This window comes from Odocoileus virginianus, chromosome 4, assembly GCF_023699985.2.
Source record: "Odocoileus virginianus isolate 20LAN1187 ecotype Illinois chromosome 4, Ovbor_1.2, whole genome shotgun sequence".
Taxonomy (NCBI): domain Eukaryota; kingdom Metazoa; phylum Chordata; class Mammalia; order Artiodactyla; family Cervidae; genus Odocoileus; species Odocoileus virginianus.
In genome coordinates, this window is record NC_069677.1 from 30,250,008 (window position 1) to 30,276,189 (window position 26,182).

The following is a 26,182-nucleotide window of genomic DNA, read 5'->3' on the forward strand; positions in this document are numbered from 1 at the left end:
AATTTTAAACAAATAGAACAGTAAAACATAAGGTTTCCTTAGGCAGAAGCATATTTTTAGGAAAATCTTTTCTGAATACATGATATTCAGTTTGGATCCTTATGAATTATATTCAACACAATTTACAATTAAGATGCATGAAAGAATTTAACTTAAATAACCCCTGAATATAAAGCAATATAATATAGTGTTTAAAACCATGGACTCTGAAGTCAGGCAACTTGGATTCAAAGACCAGATTTGTCACTATTTGTGTAGTCTTGGGCAAAAGAATTAACTGTCAAAGCCCTTGTTTCCTCCCGTGTAAAATGAAAATAATTATTCCTCTACTTCAGAAGTTTGGAGAAATAAAAAACATTTGTAAAATTTTAAGCTCAGTTCCTATATTGCGATAAGCAATCAGAAAATAATGGCCATTATTATACAGGTCTGTGATATATAGGCAATATCTAGGGTAACAGTAAGATATGAATATCATAGTTATATAGGCATTAGGTGTTGCTATGAGTTTGGGTTTATTTCTTCAGGTATTATGCATAAATCAAAAAGAACAAAGAGATGAGCATAAATTACTTAGGACAGGAAAGTGAGGAGCTAACAACTCATGAGGAAGATTAATGGGTAACTGGAGAAATAAAAGGAAAGTCAAAAGTTTAGGAAAGAGGGAACATGTTAGGGTTTTCCAGAGACATAGAATAAGTGTCAATTGCTCAGTCATGTCCAACTCTTTACAACCCCATGGCCTGTAGTCTCTGTTATGGAGTTCTCCAGGCAAGAATACTGGAGTGGGTTGCCATTACCTTCCAGGGGATCTTCCCGACCCAAGGATCAAACTTGGGTCTTAAGCATTGCAGGCAGATTCTTCACTGTCTGAGTCACCAGGAAAACTATATACATATATATATATATATGTATATATATATATATATACATATACATATATGTATATATGTGTATATATATATGTGTATATATATATATATATACATATACATACATAAATATACACACTCACACAAGCATATGCATAGGAAAATAAGGAGGAAATACTCATGACAATCATAGTTCTCATTTCCATAACTGGTCATGTAGTCTGCTGCTGCTGCTGCCAAGCTGCCTCAGTCGTGTCCGACTCTGAGCGACCCTATAGAAGGCAGCCCACCAGGCTCCCCCATCTCTGGGATTCTCCAGGCAAGAACAATGGAGTGGGTTGCCATTTCCTTCTCCAATGAATGTAGTCTAGCTGGTGTTCATAACACTGACTACCCATTCTGTATTCCCTTTGCCTTCAGCAAACACTTCAACTAACATGCTTCTTCACCTGATAGGGTGATTCTAGTCTTCAGTCCTGAAGGGTCTGCATCATTTGCAGTCCTGCCCTTGGGTTGCTGTAGTTTCCATTCACTTTAATTACAGGGCGCGTTAATACTAGGAGATGTCCTAAGAGATCTTTTGTATTGATTCCATGTGCACTCTTCCCTATCTCCATGATGGAGTAACAGTAATTTCTTTGTAGTATTCAGGAATAATCACACCAGCCAACACCATGACTCTTATTTGCCTGTTGGTTTATAAGCATAAGGGACTCAAAATAGCCAGTTGAGTTCAGTTCATTTGCTCAGTTGTGTCCGACTCTTTGCAACTTCATGGACTGCAGCACGCCAGGCTTCCCTGTCCATTACCAACTCCTGGAGCTTATTCAAACTCATGTCCATTGAGTTGGTGATGCCATTCAACCATCTCATCCTCTATTGTCCCCTTCTCCTCCTGCCTTCAATCTTTTCCAGGATCAGGGTCTTTACAAATGAGTCAGTTCTTTGCAACAGGTGGCCAAAATATTAGAGTTTCAGCTTCAGAATCAGTCCTTCCAATGAATATTCAGGATTGACTTCCTTTAGGATGAACTGGTTGGATCTCCTTGCTGTCCAAGGGACTCTCAAGAGTCTTCTCCATCACTGCAGTTCAAAAGCATTGATTCTTCAGCACTCAGCTTTCTTTATAGTTCAACTCTCACATCCATACATGACTACTGGAAAAACCATAACTTTGACTAGATGGATCTTTGTTGGCAAAGTAATGTCTTTGCTTTTTAATATGCTGTCTAGGTTGGTCATAACTTTTCTTCCAAGAAGCAAGTGTCTTTTAATTTCATGGCTGCAGTCATCATCTGCAGTGATTTTGGAGCCCCCCAAAATAATCAGTTTTCATTCCAGTCCCAAAGAAAGGCAATACCAAGGAACGCTCAAACTACTGCATAATTGCACCCATCTCACATGCTAGCAAAGTAATGCTCAAAATTCTCCAAGCCAGGTTTCAACAATACATGAACTGTGATCTTCCACATTTTCAAGTTGGATTTAGAAAAGGCAGAGGAACAAGAGATCAAATTGCCAACATCCATTGGATCATTGAAAAAGCAAGAGAGTTCCAGAAAAACATCTATTTCTGCTTTATTGACTATGCCAAAGCCTTTGACTATATGGAACACAACAAACTGTGGAAGATTCTTCAAGAGATGGGAATGCCAGACCACTTGACCTGCCTCCTGAGAAATCTATATGCCGGTCAAGAAGAAACAGAACTGAACATGGAACAACAGATTGGTTCTATATTGGAAAAGGAGAGCTTCAAGGCTGTATATTGTCACCCTGCTTATTTAACTTATATGCAGAGTACATCATGAGAAATGCTGGGCTGGAAGAAGCACAAGCTGGAATCAAGATTGCAGGGAGAAATATCAATAACCTCATATATATGTAGATGACACCACCCTAATGGCAGAAAGTGAAGAAGAAATAAAGAGCCTCTTGATGAAAGCAAAAGAGGAGAGTGAAAAAGTTGGCTTAAAACTCAACATTCAGAATACTAAGATCATGGCATCTGGTCTCATCAGTTCATGGCAAAGAGATGGGGAAACAATGGAGACAGTGACAGACTATTTTTGGCCAAGGAGCAGTCTTAACTTTCAGTTCAATGGATCATTGTTGTGTCTCCTGGTGGAAACATTCCTCTCTCTGGAAGGAAGCTCTCTAGGTCAGCAGAGCATAAAGTTACAAGAACAGGAAGCAAAAATGTTGCTGGTGGGTCACAGGGGTATTAGTGAATGGTCTTCTCCCATTTCTATTCTTTGATTTCTGGACCTCTGCATCCTGGCCATTGGAGGTATCATACCATATATTGGATGCTGATTCAAAGCATATATACAGCCTTCTAGAGAACTTTGCCTCAGCCTTGCAAAGAATTGCTACTTAACTGGCACTGTAATAAGTCCATTTCTCCATTCTCTTAAACCAGCTGCTTCAGGGAGGTGAAGATCATAGTAAGATATAATGGTGAACTCCATAGGCCCATTGCACACTTCTTTTGCTGTGAAGTTGAGTTTGTTGATCAGAAGCAATGCTTTTTGAAATATAGGAACATGGGATTGATGGCATCAGAAGTCCAGTAGTCTAGTAAGGTGAGAAAAAATATGTGTTCATTGATTTAGGTGGCTGTGTATGTTAGATGTGCCTGCTCAGTTGCTCAGTCGTGTCTGACTCTTTGCAACTTCTGGGACTGCATCCCACCAGGCTCCTCTCTCCATGGGATTTCCCAGGCAAGAATAGTGGAGTGGGTTGCCATTTCTTCCTCCAGGGGATCTTCCTGACCCAGGGATTGAACCCATGTCTCCTGCATTGAAGGCAAATTCTTTACCAGTTCGCCACCTGGTGTGTTAGGACAACTTACAAATTGGATAGAAACAACTTTCCAAGTGTGAATGACAAGTGAATCTGCATCACTTAGGGAGGAAGAATGTGCCAGCTGATGGAAATATTTTTTGTTGTTAACTCTCAGTTGGTTTTGTTTTTCAGGTAGAAAAAAAAAATGCATATGCTGAATGGCAAAGGGCCAGCACTGGTAAGTGAGTGGTTTAAAATATAAACAGGAAAGTGAGTCATAATCCCTTGAGGGGAACTGAAGGACTGGGATACAGAGTTCAGGTTCTTTTGCATGTTTGTTTATTGTTCTTCTAGAAGTACACCATTTACCTCATGCCAGGGCTTGGAGATAGGGCAAGCCAGACATATGTGGTTCTTATTTTCTTAAAGCTTTCACATTGCAGTTTTGGACTTTATTCTGCATCCAATAAGAAGTCACTGAAAGATTTTAAGCAGAGAAACTATATGATTTATTGCACACATTACTTCAGCAGCGGTTCATTTATAGAGAAAGAATAGAGCAGCATGCTAAAATACACTATAGGGAAGCAATCAGAAACTTGTAAAAGTGGTTCTGGGTGGAGCTCATTGTCTAATAGGGCAAGAACCTGGGTTCTTTGTACTAGCTCTTTCCTCTACTTGAGACTTCCTCTCACCCAATACTTGCAAGGCTAAAATCCTTCTTGTGATTCACTTAGTAGCTTAAATTTCACTCTCTCAGAGATGTCTTCCCTTATTCCTCAGTCTAAAATAGCTAGCAAATTGCTCTGTATCTCCCAAATTTTAGCTTTTTATAGAATTTATCTAGCTTTATATTTTTATAAAGATAATTTTAAAACATCTGTTCTTATTTTACTATCTCTCGCACTCTCTGTTGGAATCTAAGTTCTATGAGAGCAGGGCTATTGTGTGAATTTCACCATTGTGTTCATGTATCTGGCATTGAGCACACATGCATGCTTAGTCATGTCTGACTCTTTGTGACTCCATGAACTTGAGCCTTCAGGCTCCTCTGTCCATGGAATTTTCTAGGCAAGAATACTGGAATGGGTTGCCATTTCTTTCTCCAGGAGATCTTCTCGACTCAGGGGTTGAAGCTGAACCTGCTGTGTCTCCTGCATTGGCAGGCAGATTCTATATTTATATATTTATTTTTAATTGAAGGGTGATTGCCTTATAATATTGGTTTGATTTCTGCCATACATCAGCATGAATTAGCCATGGATGTACACATGTCCCCTCCCTCTTTAATCTCCCTCCTACCTCCCACTCTTACCCACCCTCTAGGTTGTTACAGAGCCCTAGTTTGAATTCCCTGAGTCATACGGCAAATTTCCACTGGCTATCTATTTTACACATGGTAGTGTATATGCTTCCATGATACTTTCTCCATTCATCTCACCCTCTCCTTCCTCCCTCCCACCTTTGTCCATAAGTCTGTTGCCTATGTCTGCATCTTCATTGCTGTTCTACAAATAGGTTCATTAGTACCATCTTTCTAGATTCATATATATATATATGTATATATATATATATATACATTAATATATGATATTTGTTTTTCTCTTTCTGACTCATCTCACTCTATATAATAGGCTCTAGATTCATCCACCTCATTAGAACTGGCTCAAATGCCTTCCTTTCTGTTTTTTTTTTTTTTTTCCAAATGCCTTCCTTTTTAAGGCTGACTAGTATTCCATTGTGTATCTGTACCATGGATTCTTTATCCACTCATCTGTTGATGGACACCTAGGTTGCTTCCATGTCCTAGCTATTGTAAATAGTGCTGCAATGAACATTGGAATACAGGTGTCTTTTGCAGTTCTGATTTCCTCAGGGTATTTGCCTAAAAGTGGTATTGTTGGCTCATATGGTGGTTTTATTCTTAGGTAGGCAGATTCTTTACCACTGTGCCACCTGGGAAGCCCCCGACATATCAAGTAGGTAAAAAATGGATATAATGGAAAAATATGCAGGAGAATGATATAACATAGCTACTGAAACAGAGAAATGCAACAAATGCTATGACAACACAGAATAAGAAAATCTACTGCATATTATTTGTGTATCAATAGACAAGGATCTTGGGGGACATTCTATCTTAAAGAAACTAGGACTGGAAACAATAACTTTCCATGCTGCTAGTAAATAATAGAGGTAAAATTTAAACTCAAGGCGAAGTGGATCCAGATTCAACACTGTTGTTACTCCTCCCTGCTGAATTTCCGTCCTTGGATACTGGACTTTTTAATAGCATTCTATAGAGAAAAGGAACATATTTCTTTAATTATTAGCATGGAAGGCAATGTAAAGTGATCAGTCTGTGAAATGAGACAGACTTGTGTTTGAAGCCTGACTCAACTGTCTACCAGCTGTGTGACCTGAAGCAACTTATTTAATCTCACTGCGCCTTTCATTTCTTCAGAGCCATTTAAGAATTGATGAAATAGTACATATCGAATATTTAGCACAGACCTGGAGCCATAGGAAACTATTCACAAATGCTGGATATGTTTATTACAATACAATAGTCTCATTAACATGGGTACCATTGTTAGGACTCACAAAACCGTGAAAGAAAAGTTCCACCTCTGAGGGAAAAAACTAGGATAAATGTATCATTGTTATACAACCCTTTAACTTGAAGGCAGCAGAATCTGAAAACTGCTTGGCTGAGATCTTGAAGACCTGATTTGCATTATGTCAAAACATATGTCACTTGCAACAAGGATGCCAGTGATTAAGTATGAGTGAGATGCTCAGACTAAGATTACAGGAATGGAAAGGAGAGAAAAAACACCATGAACCAGAGCAGGGACTCTCCAGGCTGGGTGCATCAGGAGCAGAGGCATGGAAGAGGTGAAATATCAATAGAGGTTTTGTATAGAGTGTGGTAAGTGGGGCGGTTTGGCTAGCGTGGAGGGACTACGCTGGAGAGGTGATGCTGAAGATTCAGAACTCAGACCAGATCCAGAGCGGAGGATGCAGGGGTGAGAACACTCTGTTGTCAGAAACTGAATATGTCTGTAATCACTTTACCTGCTTTGGAGGGTTTTCTCTCACTGAAAGGAGTGGTATTCTGTAATCAAAAATTAAATCTATTTTTTCTTAGTTCTGTTTAAATATATTTTGTAAAGACACCACTTAAAACATATTAACCTCCTCATCAAGACTGTTCTGTTACCAAAAGAGATACTGTTGTTTCTCACCCATGATTGCTTTAATGATCTCTTTTTATCATCTAAACCCTATGGATTTTTATCCTAGAACCATTGGAAGACTTTCAATTTGTTGTATTTTTACCTAAGCATCTTGCCTCCTAGACATGTGTGTCAGGAGACGCACATAACTATTTTTAGTGCAGTATTGTTTGTAGCCACAAATATTAGGAAATAACCTGTACGTCCATTAGTTAAGATAAATTGTGGTATAATTAGTATTCAATAATAAAATAAAACTAAACCTAAGTGATTTAAAACACAATGTTGAGTTTAATAAAAGCAAAGTGCCAAGTAATATCTAAAGTATGATAGCATTTGGGTAAAATTTAAAATTCACATAAAGCAATAATATATACTATTTAAGGATACACGAATATATTCAACAAAAGCTCCAAAACAGATTGTTGTCATTTAGCTGCTAAGTCATGTCTGACTCTTTGTGACTTCATTAGGAAGATATAAATTCATGGCAATGGTTGAGTTTGGGGAAGAAATGTGGGAACTGGGATTGGAGAAGAGATCAAAAAAGGTTTTGATGTTAACTTAAAAAGCTTTGTTATTTTATAAAATAGATTAAGCAAAAAAAATGACAAAATATAAACTTCTGTTAATTTAATGAGGGTTTAAATATAGGCTGTTATATTCCTCTCTGTAGTTTTCTGCTTTTTCTCCACCTTATCAAGAACAAAAGTTAGAGATAAAAATGATCATTAACCACCTTCACTCATTCCATGGTGGTCAAAAAGGTACAAACTTCCAGTTATAAGTTCTGAGTATGTAATATACAGCATGATGACTGTAGTTCATGATACTGTATTGTATATTTATAAGTTATTAAGAAAATAGAACTTAAATGTTTTCATCATAAGAAAATTAATTGTAACTATTACAACTGGTAAATGAATGTTAACTACTGTGGTAATGCATAACCACAATGGTTAAGATCTATTTGCACCTGCAAGCATGTTTTGCTAGCTAAGGTAGTCTGGTTTTAAAAATATGCATATTGTGATAATTTTGTAATATACACATATATGAAATCATTATGTTGTACACATAAAACTAATACAATGTTATATGCCAATTATATCTCAATAAAAAATACATATGATCATGAGTAAATAGATTAGAATGCTGAATCTCACACTTTCTACCTTCCAAGACCGCTTTTGTTATTCTTAATCCCTCATCAATGGAGTGTATACTCTGAAATATTTTGTTCAACAAGTTACATTTATTTAACATAATTCATTTCCTTACTTTTCTTTTAAAAAGTGTGAATGACAGTAAGAGCTTATCACCAGTCTGAGATAAACGTTCATAGAGATACCTGACATAGTGACTGTCACTTTACCCAGATTTGCATTTGCACTGAATATTATGAAGTTGATAAATATTGAGAAATTGATGAAGGGGCTGGTAGGGGAGCCTGGCTGACAGCCCAACTCCTCATCTCCAGACGGCACTGCCGCTCTCTGCTCCTCATTAACTAGCAGATGACTCTCGTAAATGGATTGCAAGCTTTGTTTTTTCACAAATTCCTCTATATTCAAGGTTAATGTTCTTATCGTGACTATGCTATGTAATGAAGTTTAGAGTTCTTTAGGTATTATGTGAAAGTTAATGCAGATAGCTATAATCAAGGATTCATTTAGTTGTGATATAGGGCATATTAGTGGGCTTCCCAGGTGGCTCCAGTGGTAAAGAATCAATCAGCCAAGCAGGAGACACAGGTTCGATCCCTGGGTCAGGAAGATCCCCTGGAGAAGGAAATGGCTCACACTCCAAATTCTTGCCTGGGAATTCCCCTGGACAGAGGAGCTTGGCAGGCGATGGTCCATGGGGTCACAGAAGAACTGGACATGACAGCGACTAAACAACAACAATAGCATACCAGTAGATATTATATACAACAATATATCCATGGCGAGGAATGGTAAAATTGCTGAGATCACCTTGGGAATGGTGAAGGAATGATATAACTCCAGCCAAAAGAAAGAAACTTGACATTTTAGTTAGTCCATTATAGGCAGTCTTGTTTTGGGCAAGTACATAAGTACTAACTTTTGAAATATTTAAAGTAATTTGAAGATTTCCATTAATATCTTTGTGAGCCTCTAAGTAGTGAGAGACTTCAAGTGGGGAACAACTGCTCTCAGAGGGATCTATTAATAATTAATGCTTTTTTTTAATCAATGCGTGATAACCTTTTCATCTCTACAAAAGTTCAATTACTTCACAAATATGACTATTTTTAAATTTTGTCCAAATTTAGGAGTTCAATAGAAAAGCAATAAATCACAAAATACGAATTTTGACTTGAGAAAATTAAATATGGGCATATGAAGATGAAAGAAAGAAAGAGAGACAGGTGTCTGTGGGCTGAACACTCATTAGAATGATAAAGTCTGAATTGGGGGTTAATATTGAAATTACCATAATAAAACTATAAAAGAAGACCAAGGAAACTGAGGCCATAATTTCCCACAGAAATTCTAAAGTGAATTAAGGAAACCATTATTAATTTATATTTGCAAGTCATCCTAACTTATTCATCATTCCCAACTCTGGTACATGCTTGGCCGTGTATGAGGTGCCTGCCAATAGTGTTGGCTGAGAGAATATTCATGGGATATTCTCTGAGGGAATATTCATGCTAGAGGTGAAGTACTATGCCACATTTCAGAGGTAATTTGAGGTCACCAGTCCCAGGGCAAACATTCCCCACTCTAGAAAGACTGCTTAAAGTACTGGATAGGGAAGTGGGGGAAGGGGTCCCCTAGCCTCTAAACTCTATCAGGGCCCTGCAACAGTCATTACTTCAGTTAGATTTCTTTCTGTGTGGCTCCAGACAACTCTGCCTGCTAATGACAACTCATTTAGCAGAATGACAGTTGTTTGATTCTCACAGGGAAGGAAGCAGGCATTGCCTGATGTGTACCATTTCTTCTAACAGCCTTGATTCAAGAGAATCTTTACCAAAAGGAGCATGAGAATTGAATGTGAGCTATTAATGAGGGAAAAACTCTCGCTATCAAATAATAGTGGGAAAAACTATGAGGGAGAAGGAAACTGAGAAATGATAGAATGCTTTACAGGGGTCTACTTGGCGAGTTGATTGCTACAAATCCATGGGGTGCTCACACAGTAGAGGTCTGGGCCACACGGACAGCAACATAAATTCTTCTTTTCGATCATTCAAGAATTCACCGAACCAGTTGTCAGAGGGAATCTGGCTCTTTTGGACTGTCCATCTGTGTGCAAGCACACTCAGCACACAAGAGCATTTGGATGATTTAAAATTTTAGATAGCAGTAAGTCTGGATTCTGAATAGCTTTATATAAACTTTAATCAAAAATGAAAACACAGATTCTGTAATACCATTTTGGCTACCACATTTGATTGATTTTCTTTGATGAGATTTTGGAGACTAGGTTTGATTTACTATTTTTTTTTTTTAAACCCATCAAGATAGGACTTCAGATAAAAGGATAGCAATTACTGGACATTTCTGTTGCCCTGCTTGGCTCATTAAAGTGGTTTCATCTGTAGAGAGAACCTAGTTTGGGTTTAGCTGCTTGAGAGATAACCATTACAAGGCTTTTACAAAATGTTAAAAGAAAAATTGTTATTCATGTTTTATATTTCAGGGAAGAACGATCTGTTCAGGAATTTACATTTTGGTGAAAAATGTTGCTTCTTTTTCAAAGCTCGGATCTCTTTCTGTAAAAATGCACAGTTGGCTACATGAGCATAAACAAATGTGAAACCAAGTACTGAGAGATGCTACATTAAGAAAATGAAATAAATTCAATAGGCAGTAAGAAAATATCATTCTCTGTCACTCTCAGAAGGAAAGGATAATATGTTTCCTTGCGCCTGAGTTCTCTTGGCATAAAAAGGCCTAGACTATATCTTTGTGGCTGTTCATTGCGTCTCTTGCTCTGAATCTTCATTCATAAACCTGAGAAAGTTAAGTATTTTTACTGCCTTATGCTGCCTCATTTTTATTTAATCTAGGACAAGGTATTTTTTTTAGATGTTTAAAACCAGTCATTTGATGTGGTCTCATACTAACATCTTCCTTTTTGGAAACTGCCAAAGAAATCTTTCTGCTCTCTGTGTCCTGGTGGGAGACTTTTGCTAGATCCATTCCTTTTCTGAGAATGAGACTTCAAGGGAACAGAGTTGGCAGAGGGCCCCTTACAGAATTCCTTAAAGAAAGATAGCTCTCCCTTGATCTACTGGCAGGAAGTAATCTGACTCCTTTCTCAAGGTGAAGCCTATTTATCCTAAGATCTCTGATTTCTATCCTTCTTAGAAGACCACAGGGAGTTCTACCACATCCTTCTGCACTCCAATTACAAGGGTATATGATGAGGATAGGTACGTAAAGATAACATTGCCCATTTCCTGCAACCACAGCATCTCCCCACTTAATCTTTTTAAAATGAAAATTGTATACACATAAGGTGTACATAGTGATGGTTTGATTTACATATACATAATGAAATGATTGGGTTCCCCTGGTGGTTCAGCGCTAAATAATCTGCCTGCAATACAGGAGACATGGGTTTGATCCCTGGGTGGGGAAGATCACCTGGAGGAGGGCATGGCAACCCACTCCAGTATTCTTGCCTGGAGAATCCCATGCACAGAGGAGCCTGGTGGACTGCAGTCCTTAGGATTGCAAAGAGTCAGTCCTGAAGCACCTGAGCACCCAATGAAATGATTGCTAATTAATATCTCATTCCTCACATAGTTATTTGTTTTTGTGTGTTGTGAGGGAAGAGCAAATTCCCAGGAGACTTGGTCTGGAAGTCTTATTTCTCCATCAAGTTAATGCTTACTCGATGTTTAGGTTATAACTTAAGTATAATTTTTAAGGAAAGCTTTCACCAATCTTCAAATCAGGCTACTTTTTTTTTTTAATATATGTGTTATGCTCTCATAAAATCACATTTTCCTTTTTCTACAAAAAACTTCAGAGTTTATCTATATATTTATTTTTGTTATTTAACTTGGAGCTCAACTGATTAGGGATTGTTTCTGTTTTCACTGCTTGTTATGTCAGGTACATTGCATGGTTCCTGGTACTTAAGTGGTATAATATATAATAAAATGTTGTTGAATGAATATATACATGAATTGGCAAGAGACTTGGTAAACAAATATTTCCAGCAAGTATCAGTACTTTTAAATGTATTCACAGAAAATAAAATAACTTTACCTTTCATATCTAATAGCTAGAAGCATTGATTTTGTCTGCAAGAGAAGACTCTTTGGCACTTTATTATATAGTTAAAAGGAAGGTGTAAGCTGGAGAACACTTCTCCAAACAATTATAATAAGGCTATCCTTTAGTTTAGAACAATTTTGAAAAAGAGATTTGGACTTGCATTGGTTGACTCCTCCTGTTTGTTACATAAGTGCTTAACTAGCTCTTCAATTTATGTTGGGTGGGTAAACACTGGCAGGGAGAAGTTTGCATAATAGAAAGCACTTTACACCCAGCCAGCTGTGTCAAGATTCAATTCTACTTAATTTTTGTCAATACACATCAAGCATGTGCAGCGGAGGGGAAGGGGTGCCTGCAGAGAAATACAGGACCATGTCTTGAAGCATATAAAGTGATTTAGCTCTTACAGGAGCAATTACTAGGGTGAGAAACAAAAGTTATTCCTGCCATTAACCTAGAATCCTTTTTAAGGAAGGTGGCATTTGCTTTCTTTGCCGAATACATTTTCTGACACATTATGATGCAGCTACACTGAATTCCTTGCATGCATGCATGCTAAGTCACTTCAGTAGAGTCTGACTCTTTGCAACCCTATAAACTGTAGCCCACCAGGCTCCTCTGTCCATTGGATTCACTAGGCAAAAATGCTGGAGTGGATTGCCATGCCCTCCTCCAGGGGATCTTCTGGACCCAGGTTCGAATCTATGTTTCCTGTGTCTCCTGCATTGTAGGCAGATTCTTTATCTGCTGAGTCATCAGGGAAGCACCTTATTCCTTGATGTTGTTTTTGTTGTTTTAGTCACTAAGTTGTGTCCAACTCTTTGTGACCCCATGGACTGTAGCCCACCAGGTTCCTCTGTCCATGGAATTTCCCAGGCAAGAATACTGGAGTGGGTTGCCATTTCCTTCTCCAGGGGATCTTCCCAACCCAGGGATCGAACCCATGTCTCTTGCGTTGACAGGTTGGTTCTTTACCACTGGGCCACCAGGGAAGCCCACTTGTTTGTTTACTCTATCCCTAAACCAAGGTTTATTGTAGACTTATAGAAGTCAAGACCTAAAGTTCTTGTCAATATACAACAACAACATACCAAGAAAGTCCAGAACACCTGAGTTGGTGCACTAAGTCACCCATCTGCACCAGCAGAAAAGATCAGTGCCTGGAGTCTTTTCTCTTTTGCCTCTTTATTGAGAATCCTGAGAAAGTTAATAAGGAAAAATATATAGGCAGGCAAGATACTGCTACAAGTAAACAGAATTTCTAGACTCACTAAATTGTTTTAAATGGGCTTTAACCACAAGAGAAAAACTAGAAGTCAACAGCCCCAGTTGTTTTTTTTTTTTTTTAAGGGCAGAGAGTTAGTACCTTAAATTTTGAGCTTAGGAATAGAACTGCAACAAGTATCTGGGTGTCTAGTCATAAGAAAACACTTCATGCTTAAGTATTTCAAATTGTGATGGTATTGAGTGAACCTGTGTCTGATTTGTTTATATGTAATTTTATTGGACTTCACAAAACTGTCCAGAATGTTTAATATCCTTAACTTTAAAAGGACAAAAATATCTGTGCTTATCTGTTTATATGTCTGAAATCACCCCAGTGGCTCAGATGGGTAACAATCTGCTTGCAATGCAGGAGGCTTGGGTTTGATCCCTGGGTCCTGCAGGAGGGCATGGCAACCCACGCCAGTATTCTTGCCTGGAGGGTCCCCATGGACAGAGGAGCCTGATGAGCTACAGTCCATGGAGTCGCGAAGAGTCAGACACGACTGAGCGACTAAGCACAGCACAGCAGAATCATACACAAGCTTATTTACTGGAGGAACTACAAGGTTATGTTTTGCGCCACAAAATCTGTTCCTATTAGACTTAAAATCTCATACTGCCTTAACACAGTCCTGCGTAGACCAGCTGTGTGTATGACACCCATTTTAGGTACCCAGCGTGGTCAGCCATTCCCATCATAATCACTGTAACCATGGTAGGCAGCCACTGTTCCTTCTCTTGCGGATACTGGACATCTTTCTCCATGTCCAGTCCTGATGGGAACTAGCACTGAAGGACTGGCCCAGGCACCTGTGCTGCTTCTTAGAGATACTGTCTTCACGCTCAGACTTGGCAATTCCCTGGGCGTGTGTTAGAGGCTGTGATTCCTGTCTAATGGTTCCAAATGGAAAGTTCCAAAGGCCAAATCTTTGCCAGGCAAGTCTCTGGAAGGCTAGGATACAATGCAACTTTCCTCCAACCTTCTTTGTCTTTTGATACTGCCGTCCCCTCTCTAGGTGCCAGATATCTAAATATTCTGGATTTTAAGTGTTTAGATCAGTAACAATATCTGCCCATTTTGTACAGTGAATAGCAGGATTTTTGTGCTTGATTCTCCAATTAAGATCCAATATTCTGCTTCCTGTGGTGTGAGGGGACCTCTGCTAAATGCTTTATTCACCTTAACAGGGGTTGTTTCAAAGCCAATTGGACAAAAATAATGATCTTGGCAATGATAGATATAAGCTAATGATTCATCTTTCAATCCATGAGTTAACTTCGATGAGGCCCCGGAAGCAGTTTCTCCAGCTGTTTTATTCTTCCCATGAGGTTTATATAGAACATATGTGCATCCTTTTACGTGGAAGTGGTCATTAATTTGTTGAAACCATCTCATAAGCATCAAATTTCCAGTGAAGGGGCTGAACCTAATATCCTCAAATGGAGGTTGAAAGCCCAAAATATGTAACGCTTCTTCTTGGGTGATGGCTGGAAGATTTCCAGCTCCCGTTGTGCTGTATAATTCTTGCGCTGTGTATCCCTTGATAGCTCAGTGCTATTGTCCTGTTGACAGATTCAGTCCTTCCCAAACTTCCTTTTACTCTACTCACTTTTTCTTCTACTCCTTTCCACTATCTCTAGCTCCTCGTTCTCCTCCAGTCTGTCAACAATCAGAAGATTCCAATTTTATCCCTTGACCTTCTGTTCTAAAACTTCACTTTGTAGAAGCTGCTGTCCTCTATTTTTGTTTTAAATCTTCATCTATAATCAGTTGCTCCTAAATCCCAACCTTTGGCCAAATCTCTCTGTCAAGCTCCAGCCCTTTAGTTCAAACATCCTACAAGAAAGCTTCTCTGGAAGTTTCTTCAAAACTGAAAAATTCAGTGTGACTTTAAACAAACTTCTCAGTTTGTTCTTAAAAAGGCTCCATGTCTCCATATCACCAGTCCTCCTATAAATACGATGCCTGGAGTTAATGACAAAGCTCGATGCACTTTCAGATAGGTCTCCCCCTGATTTACTGTCTTCCTCTGTCATTACCCTACATGTGTGAATTTAATGTCCCCAGCTTATCTTCTGTCTCTCATATCTCCCATTTTTCCCAGGCCATAGCTTACCTTTCTCTAACTTCTTTTTTCATTTAGTAACTATACTATCTAATTGGATCTTTCTAAGGTTATCTGAAAGGCTATTCACAAATCCATTTACTAAATCATAACAACACCATCAGTACCACCTCCTACAACTTAACAATATTTTTACCACCTTTTAAAAACTGATGTATACCAGCCCAGGTTGGATGCATGAAAGTGCTCAGGGCTGGTGCACTGGGAAGACCCAGAGGGATGGGATGGGGAGGGAGGCGGGAGGGGGGATCGGGATGGGGAACACATGTAAATCCATGGCTGATTCATGACAATGTATGGCAAAACCCACTACAGTATTGTAGAGTAGTTAGCCTCCAACTAATAAAAATAAATGAAAAGAAAAACTGATATATAGTCGATTCACAGTATTATGCTAGTTTCAGGTATACATCATAGTGATTCAAAACTTTATAGACTCCCTTCATAGTTCTAAAATACTAGCTATATTTCTTGTGCTGCACAATGTATCTTTGTAGCTTATTTTTTTTTGCATGGTAGTTAGCGTACCTTATAAGAAAGTTAATGACGTTTGTAACAACCACCCAAAATAAACACAAACACAGCAAGTATACAGGCCATTAGATAATAAATACACAGATGAAAATGATCAGGTACAAATTCATAGGCATCTGTTGGTGATGGACATAGTTGCCCTGGTACTCAGATCTATGGGAATTTATAGATAAAGAGTCTGTGAAAGAGACTTTTTGTATTGTTGTTGTTTAGTCACTAAGTCATGTCTGACACTTTGTGACCCCATGGACTGTAACCCTCCAGGCTTCTCTGTCCGCGGGATTTTCCAGGCAAGGATACTGGAGTAGGTTGCCATTTCCTTGTCCAGGATATGTTCCAGACCTCGGGATCAAGCTCATATCTCAGCATTGGCAGGAAGATTCTTTACCGCTGAGCCACCTGCAGAGCCCAAAAGAAGCTTTGCTACTGTGTTATTCTCTAGTGGTACTGCAAGGTTTAGCATTTTGCTTGCTATTATTTTATGACTTTTATTCTCACTAATATCTCTATATGGTTAAGAAATTATGATGTCTACCAATTTGTCTAGTATCTCTAGCTTTGCAGTAAGACAAAATAAAAAACTGAAACAAAATAACTATAACTCTGACTAATTTTTCTTTTAAACAATGTGACTAATGTTATATGTAGTAAGTCAAGATCCTGTCATTTGTTGATTGGAAACATGTACTTGTTAGTTTTGTCTAGCTGTTTTAAAATGTAAACCCTTTGGGAAGAATTCAAGTTGCACACTGGTATTTTTTTAATGAACAATAAATAGTCTCCCTCAATCTAAATAATCTTAAAATGATTTTTTCATTAAATTTAAAAACTTTAATAATGACATTACATCATCAAAAAAGTTTGGTAAGTACTGCAAAGGAAAAAAGTTGCATAATCCCACTAACCCAGTCGATTTGTTAAAAAGTTTTCTGTAATTCCTTCTAGTCTTTTTTTCCACATTTATGATGTCTTTGAATGCTTGTCATCACAGTGTATATACTAGTTTTGAAATTTTACTGTATCATAAATATTTCCTTTGCATGCACTACATAATTTCCATACTTCTCTGATTTTTTTTTAAACAGGATCTAACAAGTGAGTTAGATAAAATTTAAGGACTCAGGCCAAAGGCTTTCCTCCTTCACTGGTAATAGGCCAGCTGCCCATTAACTCTTCCCAGTGTCTAGTGACTGTAGCCCACACTAGTGCATGCTATTTTTTCTCAGATAATTAATTTACAGGGAATAATTAAAACTCATTGCCTTGAGATTAAAAAATTAGAATTGGCTCTATATGAGAGATTCTCCCATGCTTAATGCCAACTGAAAAAAAAGGATTATATTTCTATCTGTGAAATAAATTCTCAGACATCTAAACATGCCCATGCTGAGAAGGAAACAGTCAGCCATTTCAGTGTTTAGAGATGCAAGAAATTTGAGCTTTTTCCTTTGGCATCTCTGTCATATTCAGCTGTCATTTTGGGCTCTCAGAACTGTCCCATTACTTATAAATCCTTTTGATCTATGTTCATCAATTACTGCATCAGAAGTCCTAACTCTCAATTAGTTTGGAATTTAAATAGAAGAAAATAGATTTGGGTTGATTACAAACTCGGTGTCCTTTATTTTGGGTAATGGCCCAACTGTTAATCTCTCCTTATATTTAAATCAGTTCTTTGCTCTATTTGTTTGTATACTTCATTAATACCCTGTACCATCTGTGTATTCCCAACTATATTTTGGTTCTTATTTAGGGACTTTTATCAGAGAAACAGGTTTTTTTTTTTATTATTATTTCTCTTTTTAATTTAAAAAAAAATTCATCATTTTTAATGACTACTATATTTAATATCTAACTGAATATATATCCATCTTTATGCATTCAACCATTCTTACTTTTTCCATTTATTTATTTATTCATTTATGAAGAGTCCTCCTTTCTGGCAGGCAAACAGCTGGCTTTCAATTCAAAGAAGGGGCCAATTTAGTCAAATAACAGCTTGTGACCTATTGATTTTTCCAAAACATCTGTGTATGAAATTAGAATCTGTTTCCTTGAAATGAAGTTCTAATGTATCATCTCCTGATGATAATATGAAATAAAATTTTCCCAATTATCATTTAGATTTTATTTTCCATATCTTTATTTTTAAAAGCTCACAGGTTTTGTTTCTTAAATATTGGGATATATTGTGATTCAACTGACATTATATATGGAAAATAAGGTATTCTTTTTTTTTCACATGCTGGTTGTCATTACATTTCATTATCTTTCCTAAAGCTGATATTTGGTCTGTGAACATTCTTTGAAATTTTGGTTTGTTTGAAAGACTTTGGCTTATGTGGATGTACTGGAACTTATTTTCTTTCTTTTTTTCTGGATTTATGTTCATTAATTTTTTTCTGCTCTGTTTATAGAGGCAAATAATTATTTTATTTTCTCACACTTTTCAATCCTTTTCTCAAAATATCTTTGATGTTTTCTTTAAGATATTCTCTAACAGTCCTCAAATACAGATTCACACAATTGTAAACAGTTATTCTAGTGTAATATTGGCTGATTAATTAACTAGCTCTTTGCTGCCAGTTTATCATGTTTGAAATGAAATAATACTGAATTGAAGCCAGGTTAATGTTAGTGATATTACAATTTTTTTCTCTGGATCACTGTTTGTCACAACTCTCCTAAAGATCTCATGTATTTTAAGGTTGATTTCCTTTAGGACGGACTGGTTTGATCTCCTTGCAGTTCAAGGTACTCTCAAGAGTCTTCTCCAGCTCCACATTCAAAAACATCAATTCTTCAGCAGTCAGCTTTATTTACAGTCCAAGTCTCACATCCATACATTATTACTGGAAAAACCATGACTTGGATATATGGACCTTGTGGGCAAAGTGATGTCTCTACTTTTTAATATGCTGCCTAGGTTTGTCAGAGCTTTTCTTCCAAGGAATAAGCGTCTTTAATTTCATGGCTGCAGTCACCATCCACAGTGATTTTGGAGCCCAAGAAAGCAATGATTTTGGAACAATGAATACTTTCTGCTAAAAGAGTATTTACAGATAAAATAAAGCATAATCATTCCAGATTTCATCAGATTTGTATAGCATGATGTCAGAGGTATTCCTTTTCTCAGGAGAACCATTCCCTACCCTGCTCCTTCAAAATACATTTATGATAGAACTTATATGTATTTACTAATTGTACAAACCCTCTTTGTTTTACTGACATTAATTGTAACCTTTTATAAATTGATTTTTACTTCTGTGACTTTCAGGAATGAGTTTGATTTAACACAGCTCAATATGCAACTGTTAACCAGAAAACATTTAGATGATGTCAGTGATCATTGGTACTAACAAATTTCCTTCTCTTATATCAGTTTACACTTTCACATTATGAGGACACCTCTTTCTCCACAGTCTTCCCAATACAGAGCTTGCTTTCTGCTGCAGCATCCTACCATTACCCAAGGATAGGGAAAGCTACATTTTCTTCTTCTCTATTATACCTATTTCTTCTTCTTCTGTCTCTATTATACCTATTATATTCACATACTTCCTTGTCATAAAAATTTCAAACAATGCTTATGCAAGTGATTAAAATGTAAATCTTTTTCTTTGTCCTTTCTCAAGGGTAATTATTATCAATAGTTTAATTAGCACCTGTCATAAATTTATTTTCGAACATATTTTGTTTATACATGTGATTTTTTTTACATGCACATGTTAAACTATGGACTTCCCAGGTGGCACTAGTGGTGAAGAACCCACCCATCAATGCTGGAGACCTAAGAGACACGGGTTTGATCCCTGGGTCGGGAAGATCCCCTGGAGGAGGCCATGGCAACCCACTCCAGTATTCTTGCCTGGAGAATCCCATGGACAGAGGAGCCTGGTGGGTTATAGTCCATAGGGTCGCAAAGAGTCGGACACGACTGAAGCAACTTAGCACACGCTCACACACGCACATGCATGTTAAACTATATGCATTGTTCCGTCTTCATTTTTTCTTCACTTAAAAATATTGAAACAATATAAATTTATTTTTAATGGTTGACTGTATTTTTTTTTTTCATCTTGTTTCTTTTTAGTGAACATTTAGATTGTTTTAAATTTTTTGTTGTAATAGTTAAATGAATACCCATTTCATAGTGATGGGTAGAAAACTATGAATACACTTGACCCTGAACAACATGGGTTTGAACTATGTGGGCCCACTTTTAAGCAGATTTTTTTCAGTTGTAAATACTACAGTCCTACATGGTGTGTAGGAATTGGATCCAAAGGGTTGGAAGAACCACAGGTGCAGAGGGCTGACTATAATATAGGTGTATTTTCAACTGCTCACAGGGTCAACACCCCTAACCCCACATTGTTCAAGGGTCAACTGTATGTCAAATTTTCTTAGACCTTACCAAGTTTATTAACACTTGCTTATTAACAGTGTTGGTCATTTCCCCAATGTTCTTGATTATTTTAAATTTGTTTTATCTATGAGTTTCAGAAAGAGAGATATAAAAATTTTCCCATTTTGTGGATTTGTCAATTTCTCCATTGTGTTGATTTTGCTTCATATATTTCAAGGTTATAGTTTTAGTGATATACATTCATGATTATTGTATTTTCTTTATGAGTTGTTCTTTTATCAGGATTTTATGTTCTTCTATTTATAATTTTTCTTAAATTCTATTTTGTTTAATATTGGTATTATTATACTATGTTTTTGTTTTCTTTTTATTATTATTTGCTTGGAGTACTCATTTCTTCTCTATGAACTTCATGTGTGTAGAACTGATTCAATAATAATCCTTAGATCCTAATACATTACATCATTGATAATCTTTTTACTTGTATTTACATAATTTTATTTAATTTATCTAATATTTATAAGTGGAAACACTCATGATTTTACTATAGACAGGTGTTATATATATACATATATCTTTAAAGTTTCAAATAGAGTATATACTTTTATATACTTTTTAGGGTTATTCATAATCCTTCACTATCAAATAGTTTTTTTGATACTTTGGAACACTTTGACTGACTTCTTATCATATTTGATTAGTTCATTATGGATTTTAACCTAATATCATGACAAATGACAAGCTCACTTAAGGAGTGGAAGTGCCAGCTCTATCATTTCAGTTTGCTTTGGTTTTCTTTTTTAGTTTTAGCTTCTTCTTTCTTGGCAGAAATATTTCAAGGTCTTTGACCATGTTTGTGGGGATTAGCCAGCTCAAAAGCATAACAGAATAGACAAACAGTCTTGACATCATAAGTCAAAATATAAAGAGTAAAAGAACAAAAGCATAAGGTTATCAAAAGAACAAAAGAGTAAGTTTATCACTGTCAAGCTCTTTGGACTGAGGAAATCTCATTCTTCCCTTAGTATATTTTACCTTTTATGTGGGATATATATTCATTTAACATGCAAAAATGAGGGTTCTGGTGTCCATTTGCAGACTAAAAATTTAGTGAAGCTTAATTTCTTATTTAAGTACAAAATACATTTCAAATAACATATGATATTTTCCCCTTTACAAGAAATCAACTAGCGGAGTTATTCTTGGTGTGGTTTGTAAACCTCCGAAGGCCCCAGAGACCCTCTTTCTGGAGGTCATGTTTTCAAAATTGTCATAATACTACTAAAAAAAATAATGTACTTAAAAAAATATATGTTTACATTTACACAGATGATGCAAATACCATGGGAGCATACACTGCTTACCTGGAATCAAAGTAGTCGTCTTACTTGGAATCAAAGTATAGCAATAAACGATACTGGTAGACATTTCTTCATTGTCATTCACATACAGGAAAAGGGGGGAAAGGCCTTGGATGGAGCAGTAAATATTATTAATTTTATTCAATCTCAATTTTTGAGTATTAGTCTTTTTAATATTGTTGTGAAGAAATATGTATAAAGCAGCTCTGCTGTATACCAAAAGTGGTGGCTATTTCACTGTGCAATTGTTCAGAGCTGAACTCTCCCCTTTATTTCAAAATGAAATACTGTTCTTGCTTGAAAGAAGCTATGGTTATTCAGACTTGAGTATTTGGCAGACATTTTCTCAAAAAAGAATGAAGTGAGCCTGTCACTTCAAGGCAAGCAACTGACAGTATTTGTGGCCAATGATAAAAATTGAGCTTTCAAGTTAAAATCAGAATTTTGAAAACATGTATCTGCTACCATAAACTTGACAGCTTCTCAATACTTAAAGACAGGACTGGCTACATAATTTGCAGGCCTCAGTGCAAAGGGAAAATATAGGGCTCCTGGTTCAAAAAAGCAGGAAAAAAGTGACATTAAGTGTTCTAACATAGAAAGTGTTCTCTCTCTTTTTTTATTTGCTACTTAATGCTGTTGTAAGTATGGAAAATTAAAAATTTTAAGTTGTTAGCAAGGATTTCACTGTTTATATAAGTATAAAAGCATTTGATTCATACACAGCTTATGAAAATTGCACAATTTGTATTTCCATAGTTCATACCTGCAATTTTTTTTTACTGTTTTTACCAAGAGAGTGAATATGATATACAACCCTAAGCAACTGCTTTTTTTTCATTTCTTGACATTTGTACATTCTATCAACACCATCTTCAGCTTATTTACATCTAAGGAAGGACTGAAAAGAAAAAGAACTATGGGTTGGCATGTCTTTCATTTTCTTACCATCATCATTTCCAGTGCAAATGGTTGGCTATTACAGGAAAGGAACACTGATAAGAAATGATATGATAGAGTTCCTAGGTGGCTCATCTTTTCTTAGAGTGTGCTGCCTTCTTCTGCATTTGAAGCAAATTCTGATTTGATTGAAAAGATGTGATTTCTCAGGGCTGTTAATACCTCCACGCAGGCATAAGCTTAGTGGGCTTACCTTTATTTGAATTTCACATAGCTCCCACACATTGTAGGTGCATCAAAACTTTGTGATCAGAAGACATGGGGAATGCTTTCTGCTGCTATGTGCAAGTGAGGGGCCAAGGAACTGCAGACATGCTATCATTTTTTGATCCTATTTCTTTTGCTTTATTGTCTCATTGGGCTTCACTTACAAATCACAAGGTCAAAAATGAAATTATTAAAACTTTGAAGATGGTAACAGCCAGAGTATTAAACCAAGCACCAGAACCTTCTGGGTATGTGGTCTGCTATATGTCAACTGCCATAAATGAGTGGATATTTTCATTCTATTCTTTGGTTATTTTTTATTATTCCAACATTGTAGGTATTAGAGCAAGATTGGTCACTAATAAAGTATAAATTTATATAATTAAAAAAAAATAACTGAGACATCGTCTTGCTGACAAAGGTCCAATAGTCAAAGCAATGGCTTTTCTAGTAGTCATGTATGGATGTGAGAGTTGAATCATAAAGAAGGCTGAGCTGTGGTGCTGGAGAAGACTCTTGAGAGTCCCTTGAACTGCAAGGAGATCGAACCAGTAAATCCTAAAGGAAATCAACCCTGAATATTCATTGGAAGGACTGATGTTGAAGCTGAAGCTCCAATACTTTGGCTGCCTGATGCGAAGAGTTGTCTCATTGGAAAAGATTCTGATGCTAGGAAAGGTTGAAGGCAAATGGAGAAGGGGGTGGCAGAGCATGAGATGGTCAGATAGCATCATCGACTCAATGGACATGAGTTTGAGTAAACTCTGGGAGATAGTGGAGGATAGAGAAGCCTGGCATGTTGCAGTCCATGGGGTCCCCAAGAGTCAGACACAACTTAAGAGACTAAACAGCACAACAAAAATATGTCAATAAATATAAAGAGAAAAAAATCCATATTCTTAAACTCAGGACTCTAATTAGTGGAAATTTATCATAAAATTATTCAAACAAAAGGAAAAATCTATATTCACAAATTGTTCATTAATGTATTAAATATTCAATATTAATGGAATATAGAATGAATCATTGTCCAACAAAGTGATTAAATATACACTCATAAAAATAGTAGAAAGTACTTGCAAAAACATGGTGACATGCTCAAAAGTTAGAATGAGAATAAATATGAGCAGACATTGGGATTAGACCTGCATAAAATTATGAATGCCTTTGGATAAATATCACTTGGAAATACACTCAAAAACACAGAAACGCTATACCAGAGTAATTATATTTGGTTTGTTTTTATTTTACTGAACATTTTTTAATATTGTTTTTTCTTGGTAAAAACAAACACAAAAATCTCAAGAAGCTTTCTGAGGCAATTACAGTATAATACATTGTACTTGTAATTGAAATTCAGGTTGGAAACCTAGCTCTCTCACTTGAATATCTGTAATTCTAGATAAATAACTTAATTTTGTGAACATCAGTTTCATCAATAGTTAAATATAAATTCCACTGGCTCCATAGAGTTATAAAATAAATTAAAATTATATGTGTAAAAAGCATTCCTTAAAGTCCCTGAAACATAGTTGATATTCAGTACATTTTAGTTGAATCTGAAATCAGGGAGACTTTTTTTTTTTCATTCTAGTGTTTTTAAAGTGCTAATAAACTTTGCCAAAAGGCTTAGCATACTGGCCTAGAGAAGGTTATACACTTTGGGAATTTTACTTGATAAGTGAACCTATTACTTTCAACACATTTTGATTGTGTGTGGTTGAATGATTCAAATCCGTTTTTATCTCCAAAGGCCATTTATTGTCCTACCCTACAATGATCAAAAAGACTCAAATGAGAAGTGTATATAGTTCAGGCAAAATCCTTTGCTGTATCAAAAAAGCAGCTAATCTGTAAAGATCTTCTGTAAGTAGACTTACAAATTCAAATTCTTTAAACCTTTTTTTGTTGTACAAATAGTTGCAAAGGATTATAAATTCTTTGGTGTTATTTGATTGGAGGATTCTATGGAAACATCTACAGACCACCTACTGGCATAGTGGTAATAGTACAGTAATGGAATTTGGGAGAACTGCATTCTTGTAAATTCAGCCTCATCCCTCCCCCCTCCATCTGTAACTTTAGGGGTTGCATTACTAATTTTTCAGATCATTTTAATTTTTCAAATTCTGTGATCTTATGATTCTATCTATCTATCTAGCTGTCATCTAACTATCTACCTATCAGGAATTATGCATTTCTTGATAATGGAGCACACATTTAATAACAGGTGGTTATACATTATTCATCAGCGAACTGTGTGTCCACAGATACCTGAAGTAAATCCTATAAAAAGAGCTTCATAATTTCCTAAATATTTTTATCTTACAGGCTAAATTCCATCCTTGTATATTTAATGATAGAGAAAATATCTATCTCATTAATACAGAAAAGCCTATAATATAACAGCATACCTAGCAAACCAACTTGTTTGGGGGGAGGCAAGGCTGACACTTACTGAGCATTTATTATATTCCAGACTCTTTTAAAAGCACTTAACATACATTATAGCATGTAAAACTCAAAGCAATATCTAGGTAAATACTGTTTAATATGCAAGGAATCTCATACCCAGAAAGCATTTAAAATTTTCCCTAAGGCCAGACTATTAAATAGCAAAATTACAGTGAAAACCCAGGTCCACTCATGGCAAAGCCTGAGCTCTTATATAACAGCCTGCCCGACTGCCTTTTGAGAGCAACTGGCTGATGAACATTTCCCCATGTACCTCTCTTATTTATAATCATACATCTCTAGATATTCATTGGTGGTCTTTTGCAAATGCAAATAAAGGTATCTATTCTGGGCTCCAGGATCCCTGACTTTGCAAGTAAAGAGAATGAAAGCAGAGAGGGAAGGAAGCTTTATGTCAATTTTTCAAAAGGCACCAGCATTTGGAGCAACTACACTAAGATGAAAAATTGGAGTGAAGCAGAATAAGCCAAGAAAGGACAACAAAGATGTGATTGAGAAAGTATGCTTATTGAATTATTAGACAGGATGAAGCAGGAAGAAAAAAAAGATGTTTCCACTAATGATGACTGATAGTTGGCAAAGATATTTTTGAAACCAGATAAGCTATTCTCCACAAGTCAAGTGACAGGACCAAATCCAGATTTTAACAGGAAAAATGTGGCTATGATAGAGTGCACTAGAATGAACATCACAGGCATAGCTCTGTCAATTGATGTTTCCCACGA

At 36.5% G+C, this 26,182-nt stretch overlaps 1 protein-coding gene across 1 annotated transcript in view; it reads right to left on the minus strand.

The window, feature by feature from the left end:
• Nucleotides 1-14,107: 14,107 nt before the first annotated feature.
• The window catches only part of BIVM (basic, immunoglobulin-like variable motif containing), a 100,821-nt gene continuing 88,746 nt past the window's right edge, over nucleotides 14,108-26,182 (minus strand). The window contains 3 exon segments of the mRNA XM_070465909.1: nucleotides 14,108-14,143; nucleotides 14,145-14,530; nucleotides 14,533-14,965. Of these exon segments, the coding sequence (XP_070322010.1) occupies nucleotides 14,108-14,143; nucleotides 14,145-14,530; nucleotides 14,533-14,965 (855 nt within the window).